This window comes from Amphibalanus amphitrite, unplaced genomic scaffold, assembly GCF_019059575.1.
Source record: "Amphibalanus amphitrite isolate SeventyFive unplaced genomic scaffold, NRLGWU_Aamphi_draft 000496F_arrow, whole genome shotgun sequence".
Taxonomy (NCBI): Eukaryota; Metazoa; Arthropoda; class Thecostraca; order Balanomorpha; family Balanidae; genus Amphibalanus; species Amphibalanus amphitrite.
In genome coordinates, this window is record NW_024881990.1 from 468,634 (window position 1) to 495,653 (window position 27,020).

Sequence of the window (27,020 nt, forward strand, 5' to 3'; positions counted from 1 at the left end):
GTGACCATTGTCCATTCATAGTTCGACATACGATGAATGTCATTCATTGCTACCTCTTCGGCCACCTTGTTGGCTATCTGTCTTCACCATTCCCTTGCATCCCACCATTGCCTTTTGCTACCGAGCATTACATCAGCCGGGAGTGAGCCCTCTCATGTTGGCTGAAAGGATGACCTCATGGGGTGGCTACCTGTAATAACACTGCCCTGCGGGAGCCACAGCAGGTGGGTACCACAACAGCCCGACCGCCCTGTTGTCAATCTGGCAGGTATATAACCTCAGTGCATATTTACATCTACCCTAGAGTGCCCATCCCAGCCGGAGCTGTGTTCCATCGCCTGACCAGTGACCACTTCTGCTGGGTTGCCATGGACCCTCATCAAGCCGCCGATTGGGTTGGGCCAATTAGGCGCACTGGCCATTCGTAATGAGGCAGGTCAATGGATGGCTTGTAACGGATCAACCGTTCTCTCAGCCATTCAGATAAAGTACGAGTAGCCGCTCTCATCACCAGTCAGACGGACGAGAGGGGCAGTGCTGCGGAGTCAAAGTCGGAGTGGAGTCGGCAGTTCTGACCGGAGTCGGAATCAGAGTCACCGAAAATCCATCGACTACGCAGACTTGGCAGGGTTGCGGAGTCGGAGACGGAGACGGAGTTGGAGTCGGAGTCGACAGTTCTGACCGGAGTCGCCGTTGGTTTTTGGAAGTCGGAGTCAGAGTCGGAGTCGGAGTCACCGAAAATTCATCGACTCCGCAGCCCTGGAGAGGGGAAACTAGCGCCTAAAACAGCAGCGCATAGATGGAAAGGGAATCGACCGCTCCCACTCCCACGGCCCAGTACACCGGGCTCTCCCCTCGACGGCTAGACGAACCTAGGGAGCGACAGACCGCCACTCCCAGCAACAAGGCAGGAAATCGAGCCCTCCCACTAACTAGCAGCTCAGACAGATGACATTTCGATGAGATCATGCCTATCGACTAGCTGTTGATATCGACAGTAAGCCTCAAACAAGTTCAGAGAGCAGGAGCGAGAGACGATCGACGGCGTCTTTAAACGGTGCGATCTCCACACTCCCTCAAGTCAGACCAAATCAGACCATACCAGACCAGACCAGACCAGACCAGGCCAGGCCAGACCCGGTCGGACCGGGCCCGGTGCATATGTAAGCGAAAAGACAACCTTGCCTGACTGAACAGACATCAATCAGTCCGTCTTCGGGCATTGTATGTATAACCACTCTCTGTGTGCCCTGTGCACTATGCTGCGAGCACTGTGCACGGTACAGGCGGGGACGGGGGCGGGGGCGGCGGCGGAAGGGCGGCGGCGGCAGGTCTGGAGACGGCGGCCAGACCCAGAACCGGTCCGCCCCTGTACTGGGGATACGATAGTCTCTCTCTGTCCATCTGCCACGCCTCCGGTCAGCAGAGGCGGCCTCCGATCAGCAGCGGTAGAGCCGAAATGAACGCGAAAAGTAAATGAGTGGTAAATAGAAACATAAAACCATGGGGAACTCGTCATAGGACTACATGAAACAGGTTTAAAGGCAGGATTGGTAGGTCCAGGTAGCTAAATAACCCTCCCCAGAACATCCAACACAGTCCGCCATTCCGCCCCGTGGGTTCATTACAGGCTGTTTCAGTCCAACATGCCCGACAATCCCCACTAAACCGTTACCATGCAGGCGGATTTAGACAGGAAATTTGGAGTGACAACGCGTAACAACTAACGTTATCTCCTGCCCGACTGACGAGAGGGGCGGCCGCTGTTCCAAGGTGAGCGAGGTGGAATAAACTGGTCTGTAACTGCTGGCTGTTTCACTGTCTTTTGTCCCTCAAAGTCAAGCCCGTCTCGCCAGGTTAATTTCCGGCCACCTTGGTTATCCGCCGTCCATTCAGGCTTTACTCCAGTGCAGGTTATGAGAGCTGTTCGACGCTGTACGGAGGCTCGCACGCCCGACCGGGCAGGTAGTGACACCTAGCGGGAAGCTCCTGGAACTGTGTCACAGACCGGTGCGCAGTGCTGGTCGGGGTAAACGACGGAATATCTCACCCGGCATGATCTTGTCACAATTTCGATGCACTGATGAACACTTCGGCTCATAAAATACTGACGCCCACCATCGACCTCCTACTGACCATGCATGTAGTGGGTTTCCTGAAGCATAGCCCCTACCGGCTCTGCAGTGACTAGCCCCTCGGTTTCTCCTGGACCTCAGTTAACCCCACACCGTTCTTTGTTGATCAGCAGACGACCTCTTCTCAGCACGACTGACCTCTTCTAACCATCTAACCTGCCGTCGAACCTCCAGCTACCTGCCGCTCCCTGCGCTGAGCTGCAACTACCTTCAGCTACCCCTGACTTGCCGGCGGCTGCCGCTGGCCTCCACTGACTCTCACTGGTCCCGCACTGACCTGAACGAGTCCAGCTGCTGGAATACGCTGACCCCGTATTGACCTCCGCTGACCCTGCACTGACCTCCATTGACCCCATACTGACCTGAACGTGTCGAGCTGCCGCAGTACGGTGACCGGACTGAGCACGGCCCGTCGGTACAGCCGACGGATGGCCGACGGCCGGCTGGCTGCCGTGAACATGTCCCGATCGGGCGCCTCCTGAACGCTGCTGAAGTGGTGTGTCCGCTGGCTGAACGTGCACAGATCGCTCTCCGCTGGAACAGGGTAGAAACAGGGTTAGAGTCTGTGGGGATATGCGGCAATCAGCACATGACATGCTATACTTGGACATGGCACAATACAGGCAACTCGGCACTGAAACAAGGCGACTTACAAGTTCAGCGGAAATAACAATATGTATATTGGTAGATATTGACGGTCCTTCACACAGAATTGACCTCTTTTTGGCAGCCTGCATAAATGAAATATGAAGCTGGGATAGTATAAGCCACCTGAAATAGGTGGGCATCAATTCTGATCAAATGCATTTTAGAGCCGGGACCCGCAAGAGATAACTGAGCATGAGGCAACCGACGAGCCTCGTTCGCTCTCACAGTGTGTCAGCTCTGTGACTGTGGCGAAGGTCACAGCTGTGACGGCGGCTCATCAGGGTACCGCTCGTTGCTCCCCTCCGCTCCCCGCTGACACTGAGCCGGTGACAATGGTCGTCTGAGAACAATACGGGGCCACGCGGCGCGGCCTTGGGCCGGGGCCCGGTACACCGGAGACCCCGCGGCACACGGCGGACGGCACGGCGCCGCGACCGGAGACCCGACCCGGCCGCACCCGGCTGACTCACCGGGGTGTGCGCCGTGCGGGTCATGACCCGCCCCACACTGCACCATGCACGCCGCGGCGAGCGAGTAACTGGCCGCAGCAAGGCCGACCGACCGGGCAGGAGCACCCTTCCTGCCTGCCGGCTGGCTGGTTGGCCCAGTAACCCCAATGGTCGACTAGGGGTGGTGGCTCTTCCCAGACAGCTCGCCTCCTGGCTATTCACTGGCAATGAAGCCACCAGCAGGCACCTCAGACAAGCCCCTATGAGACAGAGCAGTGGACGGAGGCGGGGTAAGAGGCTGTATCTCCTCAGACCGACATACGTAGCACCTATAAACTAAGCAGCCTGATTAGGGACAGTGCACGCCGCACGGCCTTGAATGAGCGCGTCAGCCTAGTTCTGTGAGCCGTCACCGGGTCACAGTAAATCCGCGTCTGACGGTCTGTGCCGCGCGGGCCCGGTAAAAGGCCCGCTCCAGAGAAAGGCCGGAGGTCAGCCGGAGTCAGCCGGAGGAATGCAGCCGCCAGCCGGAGGGAAAAGCGGGCGCCCAGCTCGTTCTAAGCCGCGACAAATCACCTCTTTTGTCAGCGTTTCGGTCGGCTTTGATGACCCGGGCGGGGCGCCGGGCCAGAGGTCGTGACCGCCGACTCTCCCCTCTCGTGCGGACCGCCGTGGTCTCTGGTCTGGATCAAGTGAACCACTGGCAGTAGTGGTCCCCGTGTCACAGAAGGCGGGACCAACATGAACGGGGAGTCTGCGTCAGAAGTCAGAACAGACCGGCCTGGCCGCGCTCAACCGCGCGGAGAGAATCGGACGCCGTGCAGTCCGATCGGTTACCGTTTGTCCGCTATCGTTACAGAGGTGTCGAAGGGATGGTCGAGGATGTATTTAGGGCCTTGGTCGAGGACATCACCGAGCTGATGGCAAGAGGCAGAGGCTGCCTATAATGGGCCCGCTCGTCAATTTACTGGATACAATGGAATGCATTCTTGGATCACTGACATAAAGAAAACGCGATAAAATGTAAAACATCCTTTAGGGGAGGGTTTAATGTATTGCTGACGGTTCAAATAGGACGTTATCTTCAAATTGAAAGGAAAATTATGCGTTTCTCCCCTATCAGTGTGAAATGCTCCGTGCGCACTGAATACAGTAGAACCGAAAAATACTCCTCATCAGCCTCAATCAGCCTCAATCAGTAACATGACTTAGCGCGCCCCGTCAAGTTGCGATAGACATCTGCAAAACGTGCCGCATTTTACGGCTGTGATAAAGTCACACATCGATGTCAAAAAAGGACAGCAGCCGGGCAGGTGCGCGATTCGCTGACAGCTCAGTATCCATTCACAGGCAGGTCACTGCAGGATGGAGGAATGCCACAGTTGGTGCAGCGCAGCCGCGTGCACTACCGGACCGCGCCACCGTACCTATAGCAATCTGCATACACATTATACAGGCAGCCCCGCAGCCGCGTCGGCGCACGGGCAGGCATGCCGCAATCACTCCACAGTCCGCACGGAGAAACTGGCTGCCGACTGGCTGACGGTGAGGGGGAGAGCTGCAAGAGCCGTCAGCACTCTCCACCGGTAAGGCACAAACTCACCAAGGTCTGAGGGATTGAGGGAGACGCGCTCATTTTGAAAGCGGGTCTCCCCATCAGGGTCTAGTAAATATCTCTGAACGAGATATAGGGAGTATGCGGACGGCCTTCCTACGGCCTGCCCCGGCAAGACAACCCAAAAGGAAAGAACCCCAACCCATTAACTTCACAGTCAGCAGATGGCTGCAAATGTGATATAATAAAACAGCAGTCCCCCGATCCCACCACTCATTCCCACTTTTTAACAAAACCTTTGCCCGCCTCCCATTTGCATTTTTCCTTGTCTCAGTTGAAAGCCAGGCCGGTCGGTAAATCGTGCGGAACAGGACGACCAGCTGCTCTCGATCGGACGAACAGGAGCGGCGTTCACTGCTCGGCTCGTGGGCGCACAAAACAGAAGCCACCGAACGACAGGGGGTAAAAAGCGGCGTCCGACACTAGTCAGGTTTCCCGGGAACCATCGGCTGAGTTGAGAATGCGAGGGAATGTGCATTGTGCATTCACTCTTCAGTCACCCGAGAACAACGCAGAAGGGAGTTGGACGCAGAACCATACAGGTAGAGACACTGCACGTGTCTCTGATACAGTCAAAGACGCTGCAGGTGAAATGATCAGAGGCCAGAGGGGACAGAAAGCTGCAAGTTGCATGCCATATCGCGGTCAGCAGCGTAAGGCGAGGCTTGCAGGAAGGGAGAAACACATATCTGGCGTGTTGCGCAATCACTCGAGCACGGCGAGCGGCACACCCGTTCGACGCAGGTGTTTGACGGTAGAGAGGCAGGGCGGAGGGGCTGGCTATCGGGGCGGCACTGAGTGCGGGGTGCGCCCGTACGGGGGACGGAGGGACGGCTGCGCTGAGGGACGGAATGAGGGGGACGGAGGGGACGACTGTCGGAGTGGAGCGAGTTGAGAGGTGTGAGCGGTGCTCCCAAACGGGGGACGGAGGCAGGGGGATGGAGGGACGGACTGAAAAGGACGGCGGAGGTCCGGGCCGCTCCTGCAGGCGGGTCGGGTCAGCGGCCTCAGCTGCCTCTGCCGGTGCTGCGGTGGCGGCCCTGCATACCGTACACCGTCTCTCGGCGCGGCGAGAGCCGATAACCGGGCGGCCGGCGAGCGCGGCCGACCGGCGGACGGACGTGCCCGGACTGCCGGACAGCACTGGCGACTGGGCCTAGTGTAACTGAGGGCCCGTACACATACAGGCGCTGGGGACTGGGCTCCGTGTCACCGGGGGCCCGTACACAATACACATACAGGGGCTGGCGACTGGGTACAGTGTGATCGGGGACCCGTACACATACAGGCGCTTGGGACCGGGTACAGCGTGGCCAGTGGACGGCTCTCGTACTTACACATACATGCTGTGAGGCTCTGGCTGCTAAGGAAAGACTACAGAGCCATGTATCGACAATGCCTACTGTAGGCATTTTGTTTTGAATTTGATTGGATTTGATTGGATTGGATTGGTGTTTTGGATTTGGATTGGATTTGGATTTAATTGAATTAATTTTGGATTTGGATAGCATACATTGAACAACGACCCAGCTTCGAGTCATAGCTATACCTACTGGCAGTTGTATCTCATTGCAGCTAACCGAGTCTCATTGCAGTTTCATGAGTGAGGTATATCTATTTAAGAAGCTGAGGCATGCACATACCTGGTAAGATTTAATTAATGCCTACTTCAGACGTACATAAATGTAGCAATAAGTATACATGATACATGGTGCATATATGCACCATGTATCTTACATGATACATGGTGCATATATGCACCATGCATCTACCTATGTCAGCTACAGATACCCAGTGGTCTCGTCAACGTCCCACGACTCCCGTAGCGTGCCCCGTAACCGCCTATCCGATTGCCATACGATAACATGCCAGTGTCCAATCGACAGTCGAATGGGGTGCTGTCGGGGCCTCAGATACCGCCGGTCTTAGCCGACACGCCACACGCCACTCCGGACATGTACAATTCAGCAACGAACGTCACTGCAGTGTTTATGGGTAACAACTAACAGTCAATGATAACGAGCTGACATTCGTCGAAGAAAGACCAGGAGATGCGTCTCCTGACTACAAGAGCTATCATTAAAAGAAAAAAACTGTTGCTTATGAAGTTATGAATGAATGTGGGACGTGAGTATGATAGGTCTGATCAGGCCGGTTCAGGCCGGATCAGGCGCTCCGGTTCGTACTGGCATGTCGTCAGGCCGAACGCCTTTTCCAGCCTTTTTTGGGATGATTGGGCCTGATTGGGCCTGAAGTGACCGTAGTCGGAACCGGGCCTAAGAGAACATAAATACTCCAGCCTATTTTCGAAGTTACCCATAGAAGCATTAAAAGAGAAAGCCGGAGCGAGAGAGAAGAAAAAGATCTTGTCTTCTGCGAGACAAATTGTTTTCCCGTATCTTATAGCCCGCACAGTCAGTGGTTGTCCCTGTTTCACAGACACAATTTGTCCCGGTATGTACTACAGATTGCACAATGCGCATCTTGTACTTGTCCCAATCTGGCACACCACACAACCAATGCCTGTCTCGAAACGAACACCCAGCCTTCGGAGCTCTCACACCCCACAGCAGCTGCAGTAAAGGCCAGCGGTGTGCGATCGATAAGGATCGGGATCGATAAAAGTTGTATCGGTAGCCCGCCCCTCGGTATGTGGTGTCAGAGCCAGGTCTCAAGAGCTCCTAAAAAACAGTAGGTATCAGGCGCGGATACAAGGGGGGGGCCATGGGGGCCATGGCCCCCCCCCTTGGCCGATTTTTTTTTCAAAAATAAAATAAAAAGTTAAAAAGCTGAAAAGGGGGCCTCCTGAAAATAAAGTGGCCGAAATCCGATGAGTTTTTTTTTAACCTACCCACTTAGTTATTTCTTAGAAGACTAGCTGAGAAGACTTCTTTGTTAGAAGATTGGTAAAGCTTTTCATAACTTGGAGGTCTCTTATACTCACAGAGATGACCACTTTTACAGGGCCTCCTAACCTGCATAGAGGGCCTCCAAGCCTGCACAGATGTCCTAACAAACACAAAATCTCTTAGCCTACACAGAGGCCTCCACTCGCATCCGAACAAAGGGCCTCCTAGCCAACACAGAGGGCCTCCTAACTCACACAGAAGGTCTCCTATCCTGCACAGAGGGACTCCAAGCCTGCACAGATATCCTCTTCGCCAACACAGGACCTCTTAATCTCCACAGAGGGCCTCCACTCGCATCCACACAAAGGGTCTCCAAGTCTGTACTGAGGGCCTGCGCTCGCATCTGCACAGAGGGCCTCCTAGCTATCACAGAGGGCTTCCTAGTTCACATACAAGGCCTCCTAGCAGGGGCGGATCCAGGGGGGCGATAGGGACTATAGCGCCCCCCCCCCCCGGGCGACTTTCTCATTTTCTTTTTTTTGCAAAAAAGCATGATAGGGGGCCCCCAAAAATAAAGTGGACGAAATCCAGGCTTAAACTTTTGGGGGTAGGTAGGGCCCCCATCGATGGGGGGCCCCCGATTCGGAATAGCCCCTCCCTTGGCAAAATGCTGGATCCGCCCCTGGTAGGTATGCAATGAATGCATACATAAAACACACATACTGTGCGTCAATCTGTAGTGTGATGATAGGTTCTGTAGAACAACGCCGAATTCTCCGTAGAATTTCTCGATATAAATGGCACAGTTTAAACGTTTAAGTTAGATTTTGATGGATACATGAATAGGGAAAATAGCATGTCTTTCGCAACACTGCAGAATACTAGGCTCCTGCTTATCAATTAAAACCATAATAATAATCTAACAAGGCGCGGGCCGTCGTAACCCCTTTAGCTTGGACCGAGCAATGCATCAGGCAGGCCGCAAAATTGGCGGAGAACCCGACACTACCAGGCAACTCTCTCCAGCCAGTCCCACTCATACAAAGAGAAGTAATTACCTGTGACGTTACATGTTTGTGCAACATGTCACGGGGTCAACCCATCGTCTTTTCCTTTCGCCGAGTTTCTGCGCCGCACCTCTGGCCATTCGCCAGGCGCACGCGCGCATAAAACTGCCGTAAATTTTCACTGCCAAACGACACTTGGCGTAGGTGAAATATGCGCTGGAATGGGCGGCATCGCCTGCTTGATAAATGGCCGTGTCCGTCATTAATTGCACCACTCAGCACACGGGAATGGGGATGACGCCACGAATATGCTGAAATGGCGGCATGTGTCACAGTAGGTCACAGCAGCGCTTTTAGGTAGTACGCACGGCTGATCCAAAGATCACGATCATGTGTCAATCATTTGTCGCAAGACAGTCTCCAGATGTTTTGAGACATTCTTTTGATTGGTAGGTATTTGTGCAGCCATAAATCTAAGACTGGGCTGATCTAAAAAAGTAAAGCCCCGTCACCGCAATGTTATGAAAGTGGCCAACATATTGCCCCAGGCCTAACTATAAAAGTTAAGGACTCAGATTCCAGAGCTGGAATCTGCACTGCTCCACAAGTACAGCTCTGTACTTGTGGAGCAGTGCATTGCTTAGCTGCAGGAGCAAAAAAAAAATGTTCAATCAGATCTGAATCATCGATTAAACTGTATCTAATAAAAACGACCATCTAAGTACATACCTTCGACATTTGACAGATTGTCTAGATTTTCTCGTGACGCTGTGACACCTTCCACAAATTGAAGTTTTTTTTTAAGTCCCGACACGTTTCGTCAGAGCAAGTCCGCATATTATTTCCTAGTCCACAGCGTACCACATTTACTGGGATAGGATAACAAGTGACATCCGACAATACCTAAACGATCAATCATAGGATGCAGTCTAACAAACAACAACCAAGACACTGAACCGACCTACCCCGTCCCATCCAGCGCGCGGGGCGAGAGCGCACCGCAGCGAGAGCGATCTCCCGGATGGGGGAGCGGGGAGGAGGGAGGGGAGGGGCGATCCAGGTGGAGGTAAGGCGATCTCGGGGAGGGCGGTCGGCTGGGCCGCGGGCCGACCCACATTCCAGTGGCCCTGAGCGCACAGGCGGAGATGCTCGGTCCGATAACCGGCCGCCGCTGCTGCACGGCGCACGCTGCCGGGCTGGGAGCGAGTTGAGTAGTACTCACACACGGCTGTCGGGCTGCAGGGAGTGGGCAGTGGGTTCTCATGCACGCACAGTGCAAACACGACTGCACGACACATGGGAAGGCTGTTTTCCATACGCATAACACACAAAGACAGCGAAGGCTACTGGACTAGGTTTGATTGCGATCTTCAAGGTGCTTACATTTTACATGCGTAGACTGAACGCGGTTGGGCTGTGAAAGGCGCATTGGACCTGAGGTTGCAGGGTGAACGGGTCCGGGTAGTCCACTGAGAACGTGTTGAATAGTCCAGGTAAATAGGTTTAGGTGTGCAAGAAATATCTAGTTCGGGCAAGTGCAATGAATGCTACCGTCGACGGTAGACCGTCGTTCGGTAGACGGCCGTCTAGCGAACGACGAAGCATCGCCCGCACCAATCATCTGCATGATGGCGGGGCGTCAGAGCGCCTTCCAGTGTTCCTCAGGCCTCAGATGTGACCTGATGTTCTAGACGCTATAGAGTTAAGATGTTCCAGAGATGTGGCCGCTCAAATGTCGGACAAGTATGCTGATCGGATCAATCGGGGTGGGTGTGTGGGGGCTGAATCAGAGCAAGGGAAAGGCACAACAGACGCAACGGCCATGATGCATAAGGTCCTGATATGCACATTGCACATTGCACAGCTCGGTCTGTGCCACTGCTTTACAGGTGCCACTGCTATTGTGAGTCCAACAAGATTGCTGTTTGCAGGAGATTGCAGTCCAACTATACAGGATTTTCTCTGAGTGAATACGACTGTGATCCATTTATATAAAGCTGCTGGCTGTTCATTTGTAGCTCAGTGCACCTCAACACGGTAATGATAGTTCTGCTTGAGATTGACATTGCATTGCAAGACAGCTGGATGACGGGCATAGAAACTCATTTCTACAGGACTGATGACGACGTGAAACTGCACTCCATTTCTGCAAGAAGACAGCTGGCTGCCGAGAATCGAGACTGATCCCTACAGTGATCCCGGCCGTCGCCTGTCGACAGTTTCGAAGGAGGATGACGTGGCTGAACTCCTCTCGGCGTGAGGAGCGGCCGACCGGTACGGGTGCTCGGCATGGAGAACTGAACTTTTTGTGCCGACAGACACGGCCGCCGTTCGGGCACAAAAACTCAATCAAGCCGGCTGAGGTGGAACACCGCCTCGGCGACTGAAGGGCTAGATGAGACGACAGAGCGGCACGGCGCGGCTCTTGGCTGTCGGCCCTGAGGATGTCGGCCCAGCGTTGTGGCCCTCAAGAAATCACCTTCCTTTATCCCGGGGTACTGCTGGCTGAGGAAGCGGACAGTCTCCCGGTCAGTAAATCGCCCTCTGTCAGTGATAGGTGCGTAGCATTGGTCATTGTGTCGGTGCGGCGAGCACGGTCTGATCTCGGTGGTATGTGGGTGGTCCGACCGTCCCTTCCGCCGACCCTAATCACCCAGGACCGGCTGGGACCACCACTCAGGACCGTCCAAGCCGGTCCTGATTCACCACTGGAGACCGCCCGGGGCCCGGATGACGGATCCGACCTCCACCTGTAATTGAATGGGTTTGTGCACCAAGCACTGTACTCCTTCGGTGACTAATTTCAGCTGGAATTGTGATCCCGTTCTGAGAGTCATAACAAACCGGTTGGCATGTGCGGAGACTTGTTCGATGACCATTGCACTGGCCGAAAATTTAAGCACACAAACCCTCTCGAGTTGAGCAAAATGAGCATGGACCTGTTCCATTGGTAAACAAGGCTCCTCCTGCCCCTCTCAGGCCCGTGCCAGCCCGCACACAGCGACCGCTGCTGTCGTCGTCCCTCGGACTGCCGGCGGCAGTGACCGTCACACCGGCCCGGCCCGCACTGGCGACAGCCCAGTTGGCGAGTGACACCAGCGCGGCGACACCAAACAGTCCAAGACGGCGGGCGCCGCGCCGCGCTGCCACCCGACCGGCGCGGCGGTGACCGACGGTCAGCGGCAGTCAGCACTGGTCAGTGGTCAACAAGGGCCAGCATAGGCAAACAACGGTCAGAACCGGTCAGCAAAGGTCAGGATCGGTCCGCAGCGTCAGCATAGGCTAGCACAGATCAGCAATGGCCTTGGATCAGGTGTCAGGATGTCACCAGTAGTCAGCATCTGTCAAGCGGTGTTTCATCTGACGCGGCTGGTGGTTAATCACATGAAGTGGAACAGACCCCCTGTTGGAACCTCAAAAGTGTCGAATTCGCCCACATTAGCCGGTACTCAAAGGCGGACGTTCAGTCCATTAGAAGCTAAATCACGCTCGTAAGAAGCGGAGGATGAGTTGCAATGTGTGAAATCCAATCTGCATGATGACACTCATAACCTTCATAGTATGCGAACCTGTTGGATTCTGCATGCCTGGTTTTATGTCGTCTGGGTCCATTTCACGACATAAGCAAGACGAGATCGTGTAAACACACCTTGACACCGCTGTTTGATGACCGAACAAATTGGGGCGCGAGTCATATTCAGCAGCTCACTTTTGTTTAGACATAAATCGTGCCGCCAAGAGCGAGAAGACATATAACAGACGGCGCCAGTCTCTATTCCAGTCTTTCACCCATCTCCATCCACACCTTCTTCGACCCCCGTCGGCCACCGTCGCAGCTGTATCTCGATCGTGATCGACAGCTTTATCGTGGACTCCTACGAAAGACTCTCCCCAGTACTAACTGCTAACGAGATAATTATTAGAGTTAATTGGCTGATTAGGTTCGAATCACGTGTTGAAGACTGCGTAGAAAGCACGACTACAGGACATTGACACTATTCTAGTCTCTTCGTTGCATAAAATTATAATAAACTAAGGCGTGAATTCAGCCAAAAATGACTGGGAGATTATCATTTCAATCACAAGCCTCCTAACACAGCACGTGTAGTTCAGTTCGATTTTCCATATAAGGCAAGAGTGAACTCTTTGCTGCAATGATTGGCTGGTACGGCTTATCGGGCTATTTTTGCAGCACGAGTGCCCCCCCCCCCTTGACCGGTCCGCAGTCCGTCGGCAGATCAGCACCTAATGCCCGAACAAACAGCAGATTACCGGACCGACACGACGGTCTCTGTTTGAATAGCTGCAGCTGATAGGTGCTGATGCAGCCATCATAGCCCAGAGACGCCGGCATGACACCGACACGGTCCATGGCGCACCTGGGATGTCATCTGTCTGAGGTCGGTCTGAGGGCTGTCTGACACCACCCTGACAGCTGGCTGACATATATCTGACAGCTGCAGTATGACAGAACAGGCCTAACGAAGATGCAAACTTTGGGACAATAACACTCGAAGGAGCGTCTTCCCACCAATGGAGCGGAGACACATTACCTACTGGTAGATAGGACGTAATCAGGCTATCTGAAGTCATCAAACCAGCCGGGCAAGCCCGACTAATTAGCTGAAGAGCGGCAGTTGCAGCTAATGAGGGTGGTAGCAGAGTTTGGATCGTCAATATATAGACTAGAATTGCGATAGACTCAACTGCAGCACATTTGAGCACTCAGAAACGTTGCGACAAGTTTCAATGATTGCACACATTCCATGAGGTCTTATATCTAGCGTCATATTTGCCGGGGTCACAAAAGAATTCTGAAAGGGATCATGTGGTCGACGCCGGCTGCAGCCTAGTGGTAGCTCAATTGATCGTTGTGATTACATTTATGTATTGAATGATTATCGAAGCATAACGGTAGGTACACACTCAACGCTCGAACATTCATGTCTACAAACTGTACAAAGTCATGTCTACAAAGGTGTGTATTTACCTACCAGTTGATTCGAGCAGACAGTAGGTAACAGATAACCGCACGAGAAAACAAGAAGAACGACGACGCCTCAGTGTAATTATGCTCCGATCTTGTGGTACTTACATACATGCGGCTGGGCAGTGGGCATACTCTGCTCAAGCCTGTTCCTTATCCCAAAGGCAATGCATGTCTTTGCAACAGTCTTTCGCAATGCATGCCCGAGAAGGACATGACGTCAACCCATAGCGGGACGGCTTTTCAATAGATGGGACATTCCTGAAGCACTATATCTTCATTATTTCAGACATCATTCAAAATAAGCTCGATGTCCTCAGCCGCGACAGCCATTAAAAATCCTTTTGACCGACGATCTGAAGACCACACCTCTCCATGTTGAGCCCCAGCCATGTTATGACGTCACACGGTGAGTGTACAGACCATCCAGGAGAGCGTTAGAGCCGGAGAGCGGACCGGTTCGTTGTTGGTCGCGCGGTGGCACCGCGGAAGGAATGTTAATTAATGCAGGAGCGTCCTGCCGGATATCTCTATAATGGCGAGCCGGGCTGTCCGGGTAACGCTCAACGGGGCTGTAATTGAGGGAGGAGACAACCAGAGGAGAGAGAGATGAGGGAGGGAGGGAGAGGGACAGACCCAGGGACGGAAAGAGGAAGAGGGAAAGCAAGTGTGAGAGGGAGAAGGAGAGAGAGAGAGAGAGAGGATGAGAGAGAAAGAAAGAAACAAAGACAGAAAGAAAGAAAATAAGAAAGAGAGGAGGGAGAGGGGAGAGCAAGATGAAGGAGATGGAGATTGGAGATGACAGTAGCGAAGAGAAGCACCCATTACATAGCGGTCGTTGTGTTGGAGATTGAATGGAGCGACAGGTCATGGGACAAATAACGTGATCGGGTGATGGAGTGACGCAGCCATTCAGATGATATCAGGTGATGGCTGGCGTGGCTGGGTGATGGGAGGCTGATGGCCACCAACGGTCGCACATACTGATCAGCGCGGTCGGGATGGGAGCTGGGACGGCTCGTCCAGCGCTGCTGCTGCCTGGAACAGTGTGGCAGTGTGGCTGCAGCACTTGTAAGTACAGGGTTGAAGCAAAACAGTCGGACCACTGGTAACTTAAACTGAACCAGCCAGCATCATAGAAAGCAAAGATATCATGGCATGACTGAATCAGACAAGATAAGACTGACTTTTGGCCCAGACCTGTTAAAAAGGACTGAGCCAGGTCTAATCCAGCAGGTCTTGTCAGACTGACCCAGACTGGCCAACACAGAAGGCTTCATTCCACATTCACCGAAGTTAGTGCAACCAGAACAGGCTCGTTACGACTAGTCGACCAGTATTTCACTCTGACAGTGCCATACACCACCAACCACCAAAACAAAATAATTGAATCGAAAAAGTAACAGGGTCAGGTCAACCAGTCGCCATATCCTACCGATCGCCAAAATCATTTAATAAAATATAACACGAGTAAATAAACTAAGAGTGTCCCGGCGCTCCAATAGACGCCGCAGCCCTGACATGTCTCCAGGGCCGTAGTGGGGCGGTCGGGTCATAAAATCGGTGCCCACTCAACCCTTACCTGCCACCGGGCCAATAACCAGGCCGTAATTGGGTGCCGTCGACCCTGGCGACGACCTGGGTGTATTGATCTCCGAGCTGTGCACGGCACAGCCGCACTGCAGGACCGCTGACCGGGTGACGGCAGGCGATCGGGCCCACCCGGACCACCAGACTGACAGACTGCCGGCAGACAGTCCGGTGACAGTGACAAGCTAGTCTGCCCGACAGAATGTTTGTCCAATTGTCACCACCATGCCGCTCAGCTCCAGTTGTCGAGTGAACGAACACACCGCAACCAGCCGCACACTGGCCTCCGAAAATTAAATACCCACATAAATCGAACTGGATTGGGGTAATACCGATTAGCGAAAGGTAGACTATATCCCCGGAAAATCAACGCCCTAGCTGGATCCGTATTTCTTTGTCTCTACGGGATTCATAAATCTATACAAAGCCAGGCCCTAGCCCAGTTGTCCTGATCCCTATCCTGATCGGCGGCCCACACTGATAAGGTGCCGGTCGGACCTTTGGCGCCAGAGTCCGATCTGGTCTACCCGCACACCCACTCAGGTCGTCAGGTCAGTGGTCCAAGCTGGTCGTTACTGACACCTCCACGGGACACCATCAGCATACCACGCCGTCGTGGCGGTCGAGAGAGGCGCAGTTTGATCTCTCAGCTCTGAGAGCGGCGTCAGCTGATCGACTCCCAGCTCTGTGGAGAATCAGCAGGTTTATTGCTAACTTGACCCGAACTCATCCGTAGACTTGCCGATCCCTCAAGAAACATCCCAACACATCAGTGGAACACCGTCAGATCTTCCCAGCTTTGAAGCGTGTCAATATCTTAGAACGCTGAGGTAGATCGTCATATTTTCTAGCTCTGAGGAGCATTACGATCCTCTCAGCCCTGGACAACATTTCTCTTCCAGCTCATAAAGAGCACCTTCAGAGGCATTTCTGGCTCGGTGGGAGCGCCGCCGGGCTCTCCTACGGACGGTGCTAATCGTCCTCGGTGAGCCCAGGGCCAGCTGCCCGGTTGTTGCTCCGCCCGCGTGTCGGTCTATTTCCTGCTCGGTAATGAGAGTAGCACGCGCGCCGTGCAGCTCTCTCCCTCGTCAGAGGAATACACCGAGCCCGTTATCTCCCCCTCTTTCCCCCTCCCTCTCCCGGCGCCACGCCTGCTCTCCGTACACTGCAGGTGTGGCTGGCAGCGGAGGAATGACCGCCAGATTCCCTGAGTGCCGACATGCGCTGTCGGCGTCTCTGCTCGACTCAGCTCGCGACGAGTCTACATACATATACTCGTATGACACAGCGGCGCTGGCCAAAAATGTAGCACTGGCGGATCAAGTGCGTTCAGGACCGGTTCTAGCAAATCACACCAATCATTCGGCCCACCCAGGGTGCTAGTAAAAGCCCTGGTCGGCATGGCAACTGTTATTATGACGTCATCGTAATCCCCGCCTTGAAAACACCCCCGAAAACGGCCCCAGCCCTCGCCATGAAACCACCGTAACTGCCAGGCTAAGCTGAATTCCGGAACCGGCGTGTAAAAATGGTAAGCTGAATTTAATTAAACGCTGCGTTTGACGTGCGATGCCTGTGGTTCTCCCGGCGCTCGGCAACATGAGTTGGAGTCGAACGCAGCCATGAATCAGTCTCGCCCCCTCGGCTTTGCCAGGGCGCCTGACATCTACGTCATGGATGGTGACAGTCGATGTCCGCGGTTAGAACCTGATGACAAAGGTCATGATGACGCATATCACCGCCTGTTTGTGGGCGACGCGCCGATAGGGGTAGGGTAACGAACTAACGACAGGACACCGAGCCACAGCCGGCTACCGTCCACCTGGGGAGAGGACAGGGGAAGGGGAGAGGGGGAGCGCTGCCAGGTGTGGAGCGGGCTGGTCGAGTGGACAGGATGTCCACGGGGCCGAACATCCGGGATGACGTCATCAACGCGGGAGAAGAACGACGCGACTGGCCGATTAGGGTGATTATTTATTAAGGACATGCAGACAGGACATACAGACACTTCTGGTCGCCGGGAAAAGTGATCCGACCGAAATATAGTGTGACTGGAGTTGGACGATGCGCCGTGACCTGGTGATATGTCGTGTCAGGTCGATTGGGTTAGACTGGTAGAAAATATCGCCTTCTGATCCGGTCTGAGCTCTGAAGAGAGAAACGAATGGAAGAAGTCCTAACTTTCCGTCTGTGGCCCATCACTGTCTGTAGAGGGAGGGGGGGGGGGGCACGCGAAGGGGCGGAGGCAGGTGGCTGAGAGGGGGCGGGACCGCACGGCAGCTGTTTGCGGAGCACGGAGGCGGGACCGTGACCGAGCACCAGCTGCTCCCAAAACAGAGGTACAGATGAGGTAAAATGAGGTCGTAATTTTCGACCGATTCAACTCGTGCCACAACTCAACATTGCTTCAGACGCCTAGCTGATGCAGCAATGGAGGGGGGAGAAACAGCATGCAACACATCCGGCAGCGACGCAGACCGTCACTCGTCCGAGCGACAGATTCTGAAACCGATCGGCTCCAATTTCAGCAGACGGAGTCGGCGTTTGAAGCGCTCGCTGCGTCGGCTATTTGACACCGTCTGGGCGCGGTGCGGGCGAGACATCGCGGCTGTTCCGCGTCGACAGATGAGATGATCTGTCTGAGCAACAGACGGTCTGACGGGAGGGCAGACGGCCAGAGGAAACCCGAGACGAAATGGCCTGTTGGTGCTCACACATACCATCGTCTCGGCATGCTCAGATGTCCCACAAACACATCCGGCATCGGATTGCTGGACGTTGGGGTTGGGACGGGGAGTGTCTTGGTTGGTCATCGGTACAGGGCCGGATAAAACTCAAACTCTGTGCGGACAACACGATCCATTTCCCGGTCGGAGCCTCTAACTAATACCTAAGCCTGGGACTAACCTAGAGTTGCACCTGACCGGCACAAAGCTTGCCTGGGGTCGAGAATTTGCCCGACGCCGGCACATGAACAACAAGGTAACGGGAACCAGTCGGGTCGGCGCTGAGGTTGCGCACCAACCGGCGCGCAGCGGGGAAAGGTCAGAAAAAGGTGCTCCACCGAGGTGAGGTCGACTCCGGACCTCGTAACACGTGCCGGAGAATCGGGTCCAGTGCCGGACAGAGCCCAGTGGCGTCGTTTCTTTGTGTCAGCGGAGCCGGTCGGGTCCGGCGGCGTTGGGTAGTCCCGTTACACAGGCTAATTTGTGCTAACCAGGGTCCGACCGTGCCGGTCAGCCGACTCCGGACAATGCCGGGAGCCCGCGCGGTCCAATCAACGTCCATTGGAAACTATTAATCCGTGACGCTAGATACCGTTCAGCGAAGAAGCTAAGTATATATTCCACAGATATTCAGGTCGGTTTGAAATCGTACCTCCCCTGTAGCCTGAATAACCTACTATCCTGAACTGACTCGAGCTATTTGGCTCGAAAGGTCATGGAGTCTTGGCGTCGCCCACATCAGCGACGCCCAGACGCCGCCGATACGTTACGATCGATCGCTGTGAAAAGCACCCATGGACTGCTCAATACAAGCTTAGTCAATAGCCCAGCGTTTGTAAACACGCTTAGTTAGCTGGTGGTAAGCAAGATTCTGACCTGACATGACACTGCCGTCTATGTCATCGAGCTACAGAAGAACAGACGTCAACAAAGAACAAAATATTCAGCTGTGCAGCTCTGGCTGCTTGGTAAGCATATCTAAGGGCGGGGGCGACACGAATGACGCCGCATTCGGTCAGGACAGGGATGGGTGCAAACTCGGCACATGGGGAGCGGCCGTCCATACATTTGTGAGGGCGGCGCTGGGAGGAGCCCCTTCTAGGAGCGGCTCCAGCATTCGACCTTCAGAGGCTGCCTGTGGACTTTAGTGACACATTCGGCCGTTCAGTCAGCCATCAGGACATGTGTGTCCGTGTCTGAATAGAGCGCAGAGTTTCCTGCGTCGTTCTGGGAGTTTCCTCAATGGAAAGGAAACCGACAGCAATACTTCTGGAACGGTGTTGGGTGATTCAGCCGATACGGTCACCTTTACAGGGAAGGAGCGTGCCTTTTGTCACTTCAGCACGCTTCTAATGCTGGTTGTGTGGTCGTTAAAAGGTGGCGGCGCACCCCAAGCCTCCGCCTTAATTTCCAACATTAATTACCCGCAAATGCATCGTAATAGCAGACTTCCATGGCTGCCACCAATCTGGAAATCGAGAATTGTGCAGTATCCATTATATGATACAGAACAGGATAGCATGAATGAAACAAACTGTTCTGTTCACAAAACGCTGCAGCATGTGAATGCTATTTGGTGAATGTCATTTATCAGCGCGCAGTGACTGCCCTAACGAGCGTGCCCCGGCGGCTCTGAGCAGGGCCTGCAGATCGCAGCTGACAGTCCGGTGGACGATCGGAGGTGGGGGGTTATAATATATAGCCTTGGGTGGAGCTCTATCAGGCGTCAGCGACTGTCAGCTATAAACTTGCACGTCCGGCGACCGAAAATGACAAGAAAATAGAGAAAAGAACGCCGCTCTGCTGTGATGAGGAACACATCTGGTTTCACACAGGGGAGAATCAGAATAAAGCCCGTCATTTGAGGGGGCGCGCTCACAGAAATAGACAGAAAATCAGAACACTTACGTATCGGCGTGTCTGTGTTCTTGAGCTGCACCACTTTGCGTCGGACCACCTCCACGCGGTTCCGCAGGACCTGAGCTCGGTCCGAGACGGTCACAAAGCTGTCGTGCAGCTCCTCGAAAATATCCTCAGCCGCCAGCACCAGACTGGAGAGCTGGTGCAGCGCAGTGGTGAGCGCTGCGTTGGCAGCGGCGCAGCTCTCATCCCCGCCATCACCCTGACCGGGCAGAGGCCGGCCATCGCACAGCTGCAGCGGGGAAATGTGTCGCAGATAGAACGGCATGGTCAATCACCGAGCGCAGCCCCGGCCCGCACCTCCTCACTGCTCGCCCACCGCCACACTGTCGCTAGCACTGCACCTCCGCAGCGCTACCACTGACTCCGCCTAGCGCCACGCTGACGCTGGCTTGCGCTCCGTCTCGGCAGCGTCGTCACTCCACCTTTACGCTTGCTCCATATCACTCCGTCCTCACCGAACTTCATCCAAAGACGGATCAGTCTTCACCTACCAGTTGCCACAAGTCACGAGTGAAGATTTGTGCCGAAAGCTGGCACCGTTTCATACCGCAACAAGTTTCACGAAGCATCTGAGTTACAGCTCAGACAACAACATGTCAGCAAAACATAAAACGAACGAAAACAATCTCACCACTTTTCGCTACCCTCCCTTTGCTACCACTACGCGTCTCACCACTTTGTAGGGACACGCGCGACTTTGCGCGCGACGAGCGCACGGGCGGCCTCGGGCAACCACAACAAACGCTACAATACTGGCGAGCCAGTGCGTCATTACCACGAGTTTCCCTGGCTATCCGCGTTGTTTGGGAAATGTTGCTATTTATCATTATTGTATTATTTTCCGAAAAATAATATTCAAGATAACTTAAATCAGCCATATATTTCAAAAAGTAAGCCTTACGCTAAGGTAAGTGAGGAGAATTGGGAAAATAAATGATTTTAGAGGGGAAATCACCTCTAAAAATAGTTTCCACTTCACTCACTAGATGTCAGCAAAATATGGCAATTATAGATGTCGCTAGCTCACTGACAGGCATCGTCTCTATTATGTTTTAGGGCCTTGGTCTCTGGGTTACGGACAAAAGTACGTATCGCTAAAGTACGTAGGACAAAAGTACGTAAGCAAAAGTACGTAGGATTAAAGTACGTATCGCAGAAGTACGTACAGTATAAAGTACGTATGGACAAAAGTACGCCAGGGACAAAAGTACGTATCGCAGAAGTACGTACAATATAAAGTACGTATGGACAAAAGTACGTCAAGGACAAAAGTACGTATCGCAGAAGTACGTACAGTATAAAGTACGTGTGGAAAAAAGTACGTCAGGGACAAAAGAACGTATCGCAGAAGTACGTACTGTATAAAGTACGTATGGACAAAAGTACGTCAGGGACAAAAGTACGTATCGCAGAAGTACGTAGGGTATAAAGTACGTATGGACAAAAGTACGTCACGGACAAAAGTACGTATAGCTAATGTTCGTAGGGTAAAAAGTACGTATGAACAAAAGTACGTCACGGACAAAAGTACGTATCGCAGAAGTACGTAGGGTATAAAGTACGTATGGACAAAAGTACGTCACGTACAAAAGCCTACGTATAGCAAATGTACGTAGGGTATAAAGTAGGGTAGCCTTGGGCAAGACGCCCCAGATAATTTATTTTGCTACATAGGTACCTACTTTTATCTCACATCACCTGGAAGGCCACATTTGTGCTCAATGTGTTCTTTGGACATTTTACTTTAAATTCCATCCCTCAAATTCATTCACTTATGATCGGACTCCCAGTTAGGAAGTGCTTTGTGAAGCAACTGCTAATGGGGCATTTTGCCCCAACCCCAGCCCCCAGGGCAAAACGCCCCACGGCCTGAGGCAAGAAGCCCCATACACTAGATTAACCCTCGCGGGCCCGGGGGGCGTTTTTCGCCCCCCCCCCCCCCCCTCCTGGCGAATATTTGCGATAGCTCCCGAACGCTTAGGGATAGGAAAGCAAAACTTTCAGTACCTTTTTTCACATCAATTTGACATCTTCTGAAGTAAAAAGTTTGGACCTAGCCCCATTAATGACGTCACAAAGTCGATTTTTCTAGACCCCTGCACGGCAAACTTCGGTGTCACAGACGCGAACTTCAAATAGCTGCTAAAATAGAGTTTTAAAGATAAAGACAAATTACGAGCACGGTTGTGTAGCATTTGACCTAGACAAAAATACAAAAATAGTTTTAGTGACCTGAGATTAGAGGTCAGGTCAACGACCCCGAGCTGTGGTTTTAGTTTTTCGCAAATAACTTCGACAAAAATGGTCCTAGAGCTACGGTAGTGGTACCATCGCATTTGTCTTGTCAAGCCGCGTCGAATGATACATATTTTGTTTTGTTTGGAAAAGGGCAAGTTTTATGTTGACCTCATGTTACCTCGAATGACCTTTGGTTGACCTTGACACATCAAAAGTCGTTTATGATGGATTCGTACCCGCTAATCACGAATCTGGCATCTATTTTCCTCTAAGCCTTTATTTAGAGCCTCCAGATGGCAAAATTGTCTTATTTATTATTACTAACTTGAATCAGTGAAATAGCCTCTAGCAAGGACTCTTTTCTGTGACCTTGACCTTTGAGCAGCCTTGTATCGTAAGATGAACCACAAACAGGGACCTGATAAGCCTCAAAACATTTCAAAACATCTTGGAAGTTGACACACAAGATGTACGAAAAAGTGTAAGTTTGAGGTCAATTTTGAGCATGACCTTGACCTTGACCTTTGATGTTGAGCACATTGTCGAAATTCTCAGATTCTCTTCTTTCGTTTGACACCCAATTTTACCGGTTTTATGCATCCTGCCGTCCTCTAGAACGCTCACTTTGAGATCACTACACATGTGCCGGTTTTTGCCTTTGACCTTGACCTCTGACCTTGAAAATTGACCTGAGGTCAAAAATTTTGGGTGCTTTAGAAGCGTCTCGTAAGGACCTTTCGTTTGGTATCGCTTTTGTTTGCGTAGCTCTCTTATTTACGGAGTTAGACAGGGGGGGGGGGGTGAAAAACGCCCCTCCCCGGGCTGCGGTGGTTGGAATTACCCCCCGGGCCCGGCCGGGTTAACAGAAGAGAGGATCTTTCCCCAGAACCCTGCCAGTTCCGAGAAACATCGGTGAGGTGTTTTACCTCGGCGGGGCGACTTGCCCCGGTCTACCCTACGTGTGGACAAAAGTACGTCACGGACAAAAGTACGTATAGCAAATGTACGTAGGGTATTAAGTACGTACCCCACCCTTGGGTTAAGTTGATCAATGTGTAATACCTTTCTTATTCTTTATTTAATGAGCATTTGTTACAAGGCATAGCAAAATTTATCGATGAGTAAATGGGCGAAATGGACAAAGTATATTATTTGGTATATGAATTTATTATGAGTTCCCTGTAGTATGGCAACAGAGCAGCAATAAAGAAAAGTGGCTCAACTTCTACTATACCCTACTTCTAGCATACGTACTTTATACAATGCGTACTTTGACATACGAACCGTACGTACTTTTGGCATACGTACTTTTTACACTACGTACTTTTGCGTACGAACATTTGCGTACGTACTTTTGGTATACGTACTTTATACACTACGTACTTTTGCATACGTACTTTTGCGTACGAACATTTGCGTACGTACTTTTGGCATACGTACTTTATACACTACGTACTTTTCCATACGAACTTTTGCGTACGAACATTTGCGTACGTACTTTTGTCATACGTACATTTTACACTACGTACTTTTGCATACGTACTTTTGCGTACGAACATTTGCGTACGTACTTTTGGCATACGTACTTTATGCACTACGTACTTTTTCATACGTACTTTTGCGTACGAACAATTGCGTACGTACTTTTGACATACGTACTTTATGCACTACGTACTTTTGCATACGTACTTTTGCGTACGAACATTTGCGTACGTACTTTTGGCATACGAACTTTATCGCCTACGTATATTTGCGTACGAACATTTGCATACGTACTTTTGTCCTACGTACTTCAGCGATACGTACTTTAGTCCTAAAATCGTCCGCGAGTACTGATGTGCATCGTGGTCATATGACATGCACGATGCACATCAGTACTCGCGGACAGACAGAAAATACGCACGAAAATACTGATTGCTTCAAAGAAATCATTTAGATAGATACCTACTAAGCTCTTGTCAAGAATAAGGCGTGGGCGCGGATGAACGAATAGGTCATTGACGATGACAGGTTGGGCCTTTCATAGAAAGGCTGGAAACAATGGATGATTATCGTAACTCAATAGCAAACAGCGAAAGAGTGAAAGGCATAAGGCATCTTTTTATTTAGTCCTGCTTTCTTCTCAACCCGGAGCCCTAATATAGACATTTACGACGCACGAGTTGTTTACATTTGGCCAATCGGGAGCCTGTTCGACAGCAGTGCCAGCAGTTACAACCTAGCTACATTTGCTGACGTCATGCAGTTCGTTGGGCATTTTTAGCAATTTTCTGTTGGATAATTGTTAAAATGTCACACTTTATTTATAATGTAATAAAATTTGGTCACTAAAGTTATTTGAAATACCACAATCTACAATTCAAAAGGATTTATTTTTGATAACCATGGAAAATGGGAGCGCTCATTGCAGCTCCAACAAGCCATGATGAACAGGGTTTTGAGCACTGGAAGTTGTTAGGCACGTTTGTCGAAGAGTGCAGGGGATGGGATAAGGGGTAAAAATTCGGTATTTTGGAAGTTTAGACGTGTAATAGTATCGTAGGTCTGCTGCATGAAAAGTTCGGTCAAAAGTTTATTTGCAAGAACCTTATTTATCACCAACGCTGTACCCGATGGAGGAGTTTCAAGCATGGCTCACAAACAAGTTATTGTCACTGGAATCAGATGACAGTGTTATCACTGATTACATAAATGGGATACTTACGGGAGATGAATCTCAACCAGAAAAAGAGGAAGCATTACAGGGAATACTGTGTGGAATAATGGTAAGTTGACCAATTCATGCTATAAGGTTCATCAATGTTTTGTTACGATTTACGATTACTCAACTATGGGCATGAATCGGGTGGAATCTGAAGACAGAGTGTATGAGGGCATTTTAAGTCATGTGGCAACTAAGAAGTTCTCCCCCTCTTGCTGCCTTCCACAGGCTACTTGCCATGTGCTCTGTGCAAGTGAATAGTAAGAGCATTGGCCCTTGATCAAATTGCCCCAGGCATCCTGTTTTCATATTCCACCCATGAACACACTGTTTTCAGATTCCACCCATGACCCATGACAATGAAACATGATGTAAAGTGGAAGCAATTGATACAGCGTGAAATATATAAAATGATATCTGGAAAATTTCCAACTGAGATAGAATTAAGATATAAACATCGGAAGAATGCAGAAAGAAAAAAGACATATGAACTGCTTACAACATGAGTTAGTTAAGAGAATATGTTATTAGTTACCTACAACATTAGTAAGGAAAATGTTATTAGTGTGTGATGATTTTGAATTGATATTTTCAGTCAAAACTACTTTTACTATAGGTTCCATGAACTATGAAGTCATACAAGGAAGTACCTAACATAGTGCCTAGGTACTTTTTAATTATTGTTAAACATGCTCTAATCTAATACTAGGTATTTAATGTACCTACCTGCTAAGTCCTTACCATGCATTTGCATTTACAGGAGTCAGGAGTGGAAGAGTTTTGCCAAGAAATATTTGCTAAATGGAATGAGTGCAATTCAACAAGTGCTAAGAATCAAGAAAATGGTGCTGCACAGAAGGTAAAACAACTTTTAACATCTGTTTCTTTTCAATATCTACACACAGTAGGATAACACCCTTAGTGGCTCAGGAAATAATTATCAGGGATTAAAAAGAAAAATATTGGCTTAAAGGTTTATAAATTTCTAAGCTTGTAAGATCACTGCACATACTCAGCATAGGTCATCATCATATCATCATTGATTTAACATCAATGATTTAAAGTGATGTCCACTGTCAGTGTCTACATATGTGAATGTTGGAATGATTTGAAGTCATGCTTTCTTCTTGGTGTGTTCCTGCCAGGTTGACATTGAAGATCAACTGTCCAAGATCATGGAGCAGCAGAATCTATCTGCAACTGTCACAGAGAAGCCCAAGGTGTCCAATGCCGATAAAAAGCTAAAGGAAGCTATTCTCCAGCAATATGCTGAGGTATGTTGACAAAAAGTTCAATGCTGTAAAATGAATGGAATGACAGTAGAACTGGAGTTGGAGGGGCGAGTGATAACTGATATGTGTAGGCGTGAGCTGTCAGACATGTTTAAATGTTATAAACTTAAATTTCAGTAGTGGCATATTGACCACACAAAATATACTTATTAAACCTAGAGTATGAAGCTCCCCGAGTTGACAGAAGTGAGTGACCCTGAATCCCTTTCATCTGTTGACAGGTGTCTGACCATGAGGAAGACGAGGAGGGCGGGGGCGAAGAGCAGCTGGAGGCGGGTAAAAACACCAACCGCGACGAGGTCACCCGCGAGGAACAGGAGCGGCGAGAGAGGATGAAGGCCGAGGCGGCCGCCAAACGGGAGAAGGACAAGCTGGACAGGTGAGCGCGGCGCCGGCTCACTGAGCTCGGGTCGGGACGTTGCGCTCCCTTCAGGGAATGTGGGCGGAATCAGGGTAACATGTGGTCGCTCTGCTGTTTGGCTATGTATTTGCGAGTGTTCGACTGCATTGACGACGGTGAACTTTGAGCTGATGGTTACGCCGCGGTCTGTCCCCAGGGAGAAGCAGAAACACAGCAGGCTGAGCGAAAGGATAAGGAGAAGAAGCGCACCGCCAAAACGGAGAAGCGCAGATAGCACGCCACGACAGTGTGGTGAATGTAGGGGGTTCGACATGGCGCTGTGTGCGCTGGGCCCCCGCAAAAGTGATCTGGTATATGTAGAGTCTGACGGGATTGTTCTGGCTATGTTGGTCTGTCACGCAGTGTGTATATGCGTGGTGATACTCCTGGACTGGCCCCATCCGGTGCCGTCTGTGTGTTGTGTGTGCGTGCTGCCTGACGGAGCGGGTCAGTGCGCGGG

At 51.5% G+C, this 27,020-nt stretch overlaps 2 protein-coding genes across 2 annotated transcripts in view; one reads left to right on the forward strand and one right to left on the reverse strand.

Moving 5' to 3' along the window:
• Positions 1 to 20,668, reverse strand: part of LOC122392673 (proline-rich protein 36-like) — a 50,887-nt gene extending 30,219 nt beyond the window's left edge. Inside the window, exons 1-2 of the mRNA XM_043387810.1 lie at positions 19,915 to 20,668; positions 2,498 to 2,669 (exon numbers count right to left, since the gene is read on the reverse strand). Coding sequence (XP_043243745.1) covers positions 2,498 to 2,669; positions 19,915 to 20,194 — 452 coding nt within the window. The 5' untranslated portion in view covers positions 20,195 to 20,668. The remainder of the gene's footprint in view (positions 1 to 2,497; positions 2,670 to 19,914) is intronic.
• Positions 20,669 to 24,617: 3,949 nt separating this feature from the next.
• LOC122392674 (coiled-coil domain-containing protein 43-like) lies at positions 24,618 to 26,987 on the forward strand. The gene is given in 6 exon segments (XM_043387812.1): positions 24,618 to 24,932; positions 25,629 to 25,727; positions 26,014 to 26,142; positions 26,382 to 26,539; positions 26,718 to 26,731; positions 26,734 to 26,987. Coding segments are annotated over 6 exon segments (615 nt in total). The 5' UTR covers positions 24,618 to 24,779; the 3' UTR covers positions 26,796 to 26,987.
• The last annotated feature ends 33 nt before the right edge of the window (positions 26,988 to 27,020 follow it).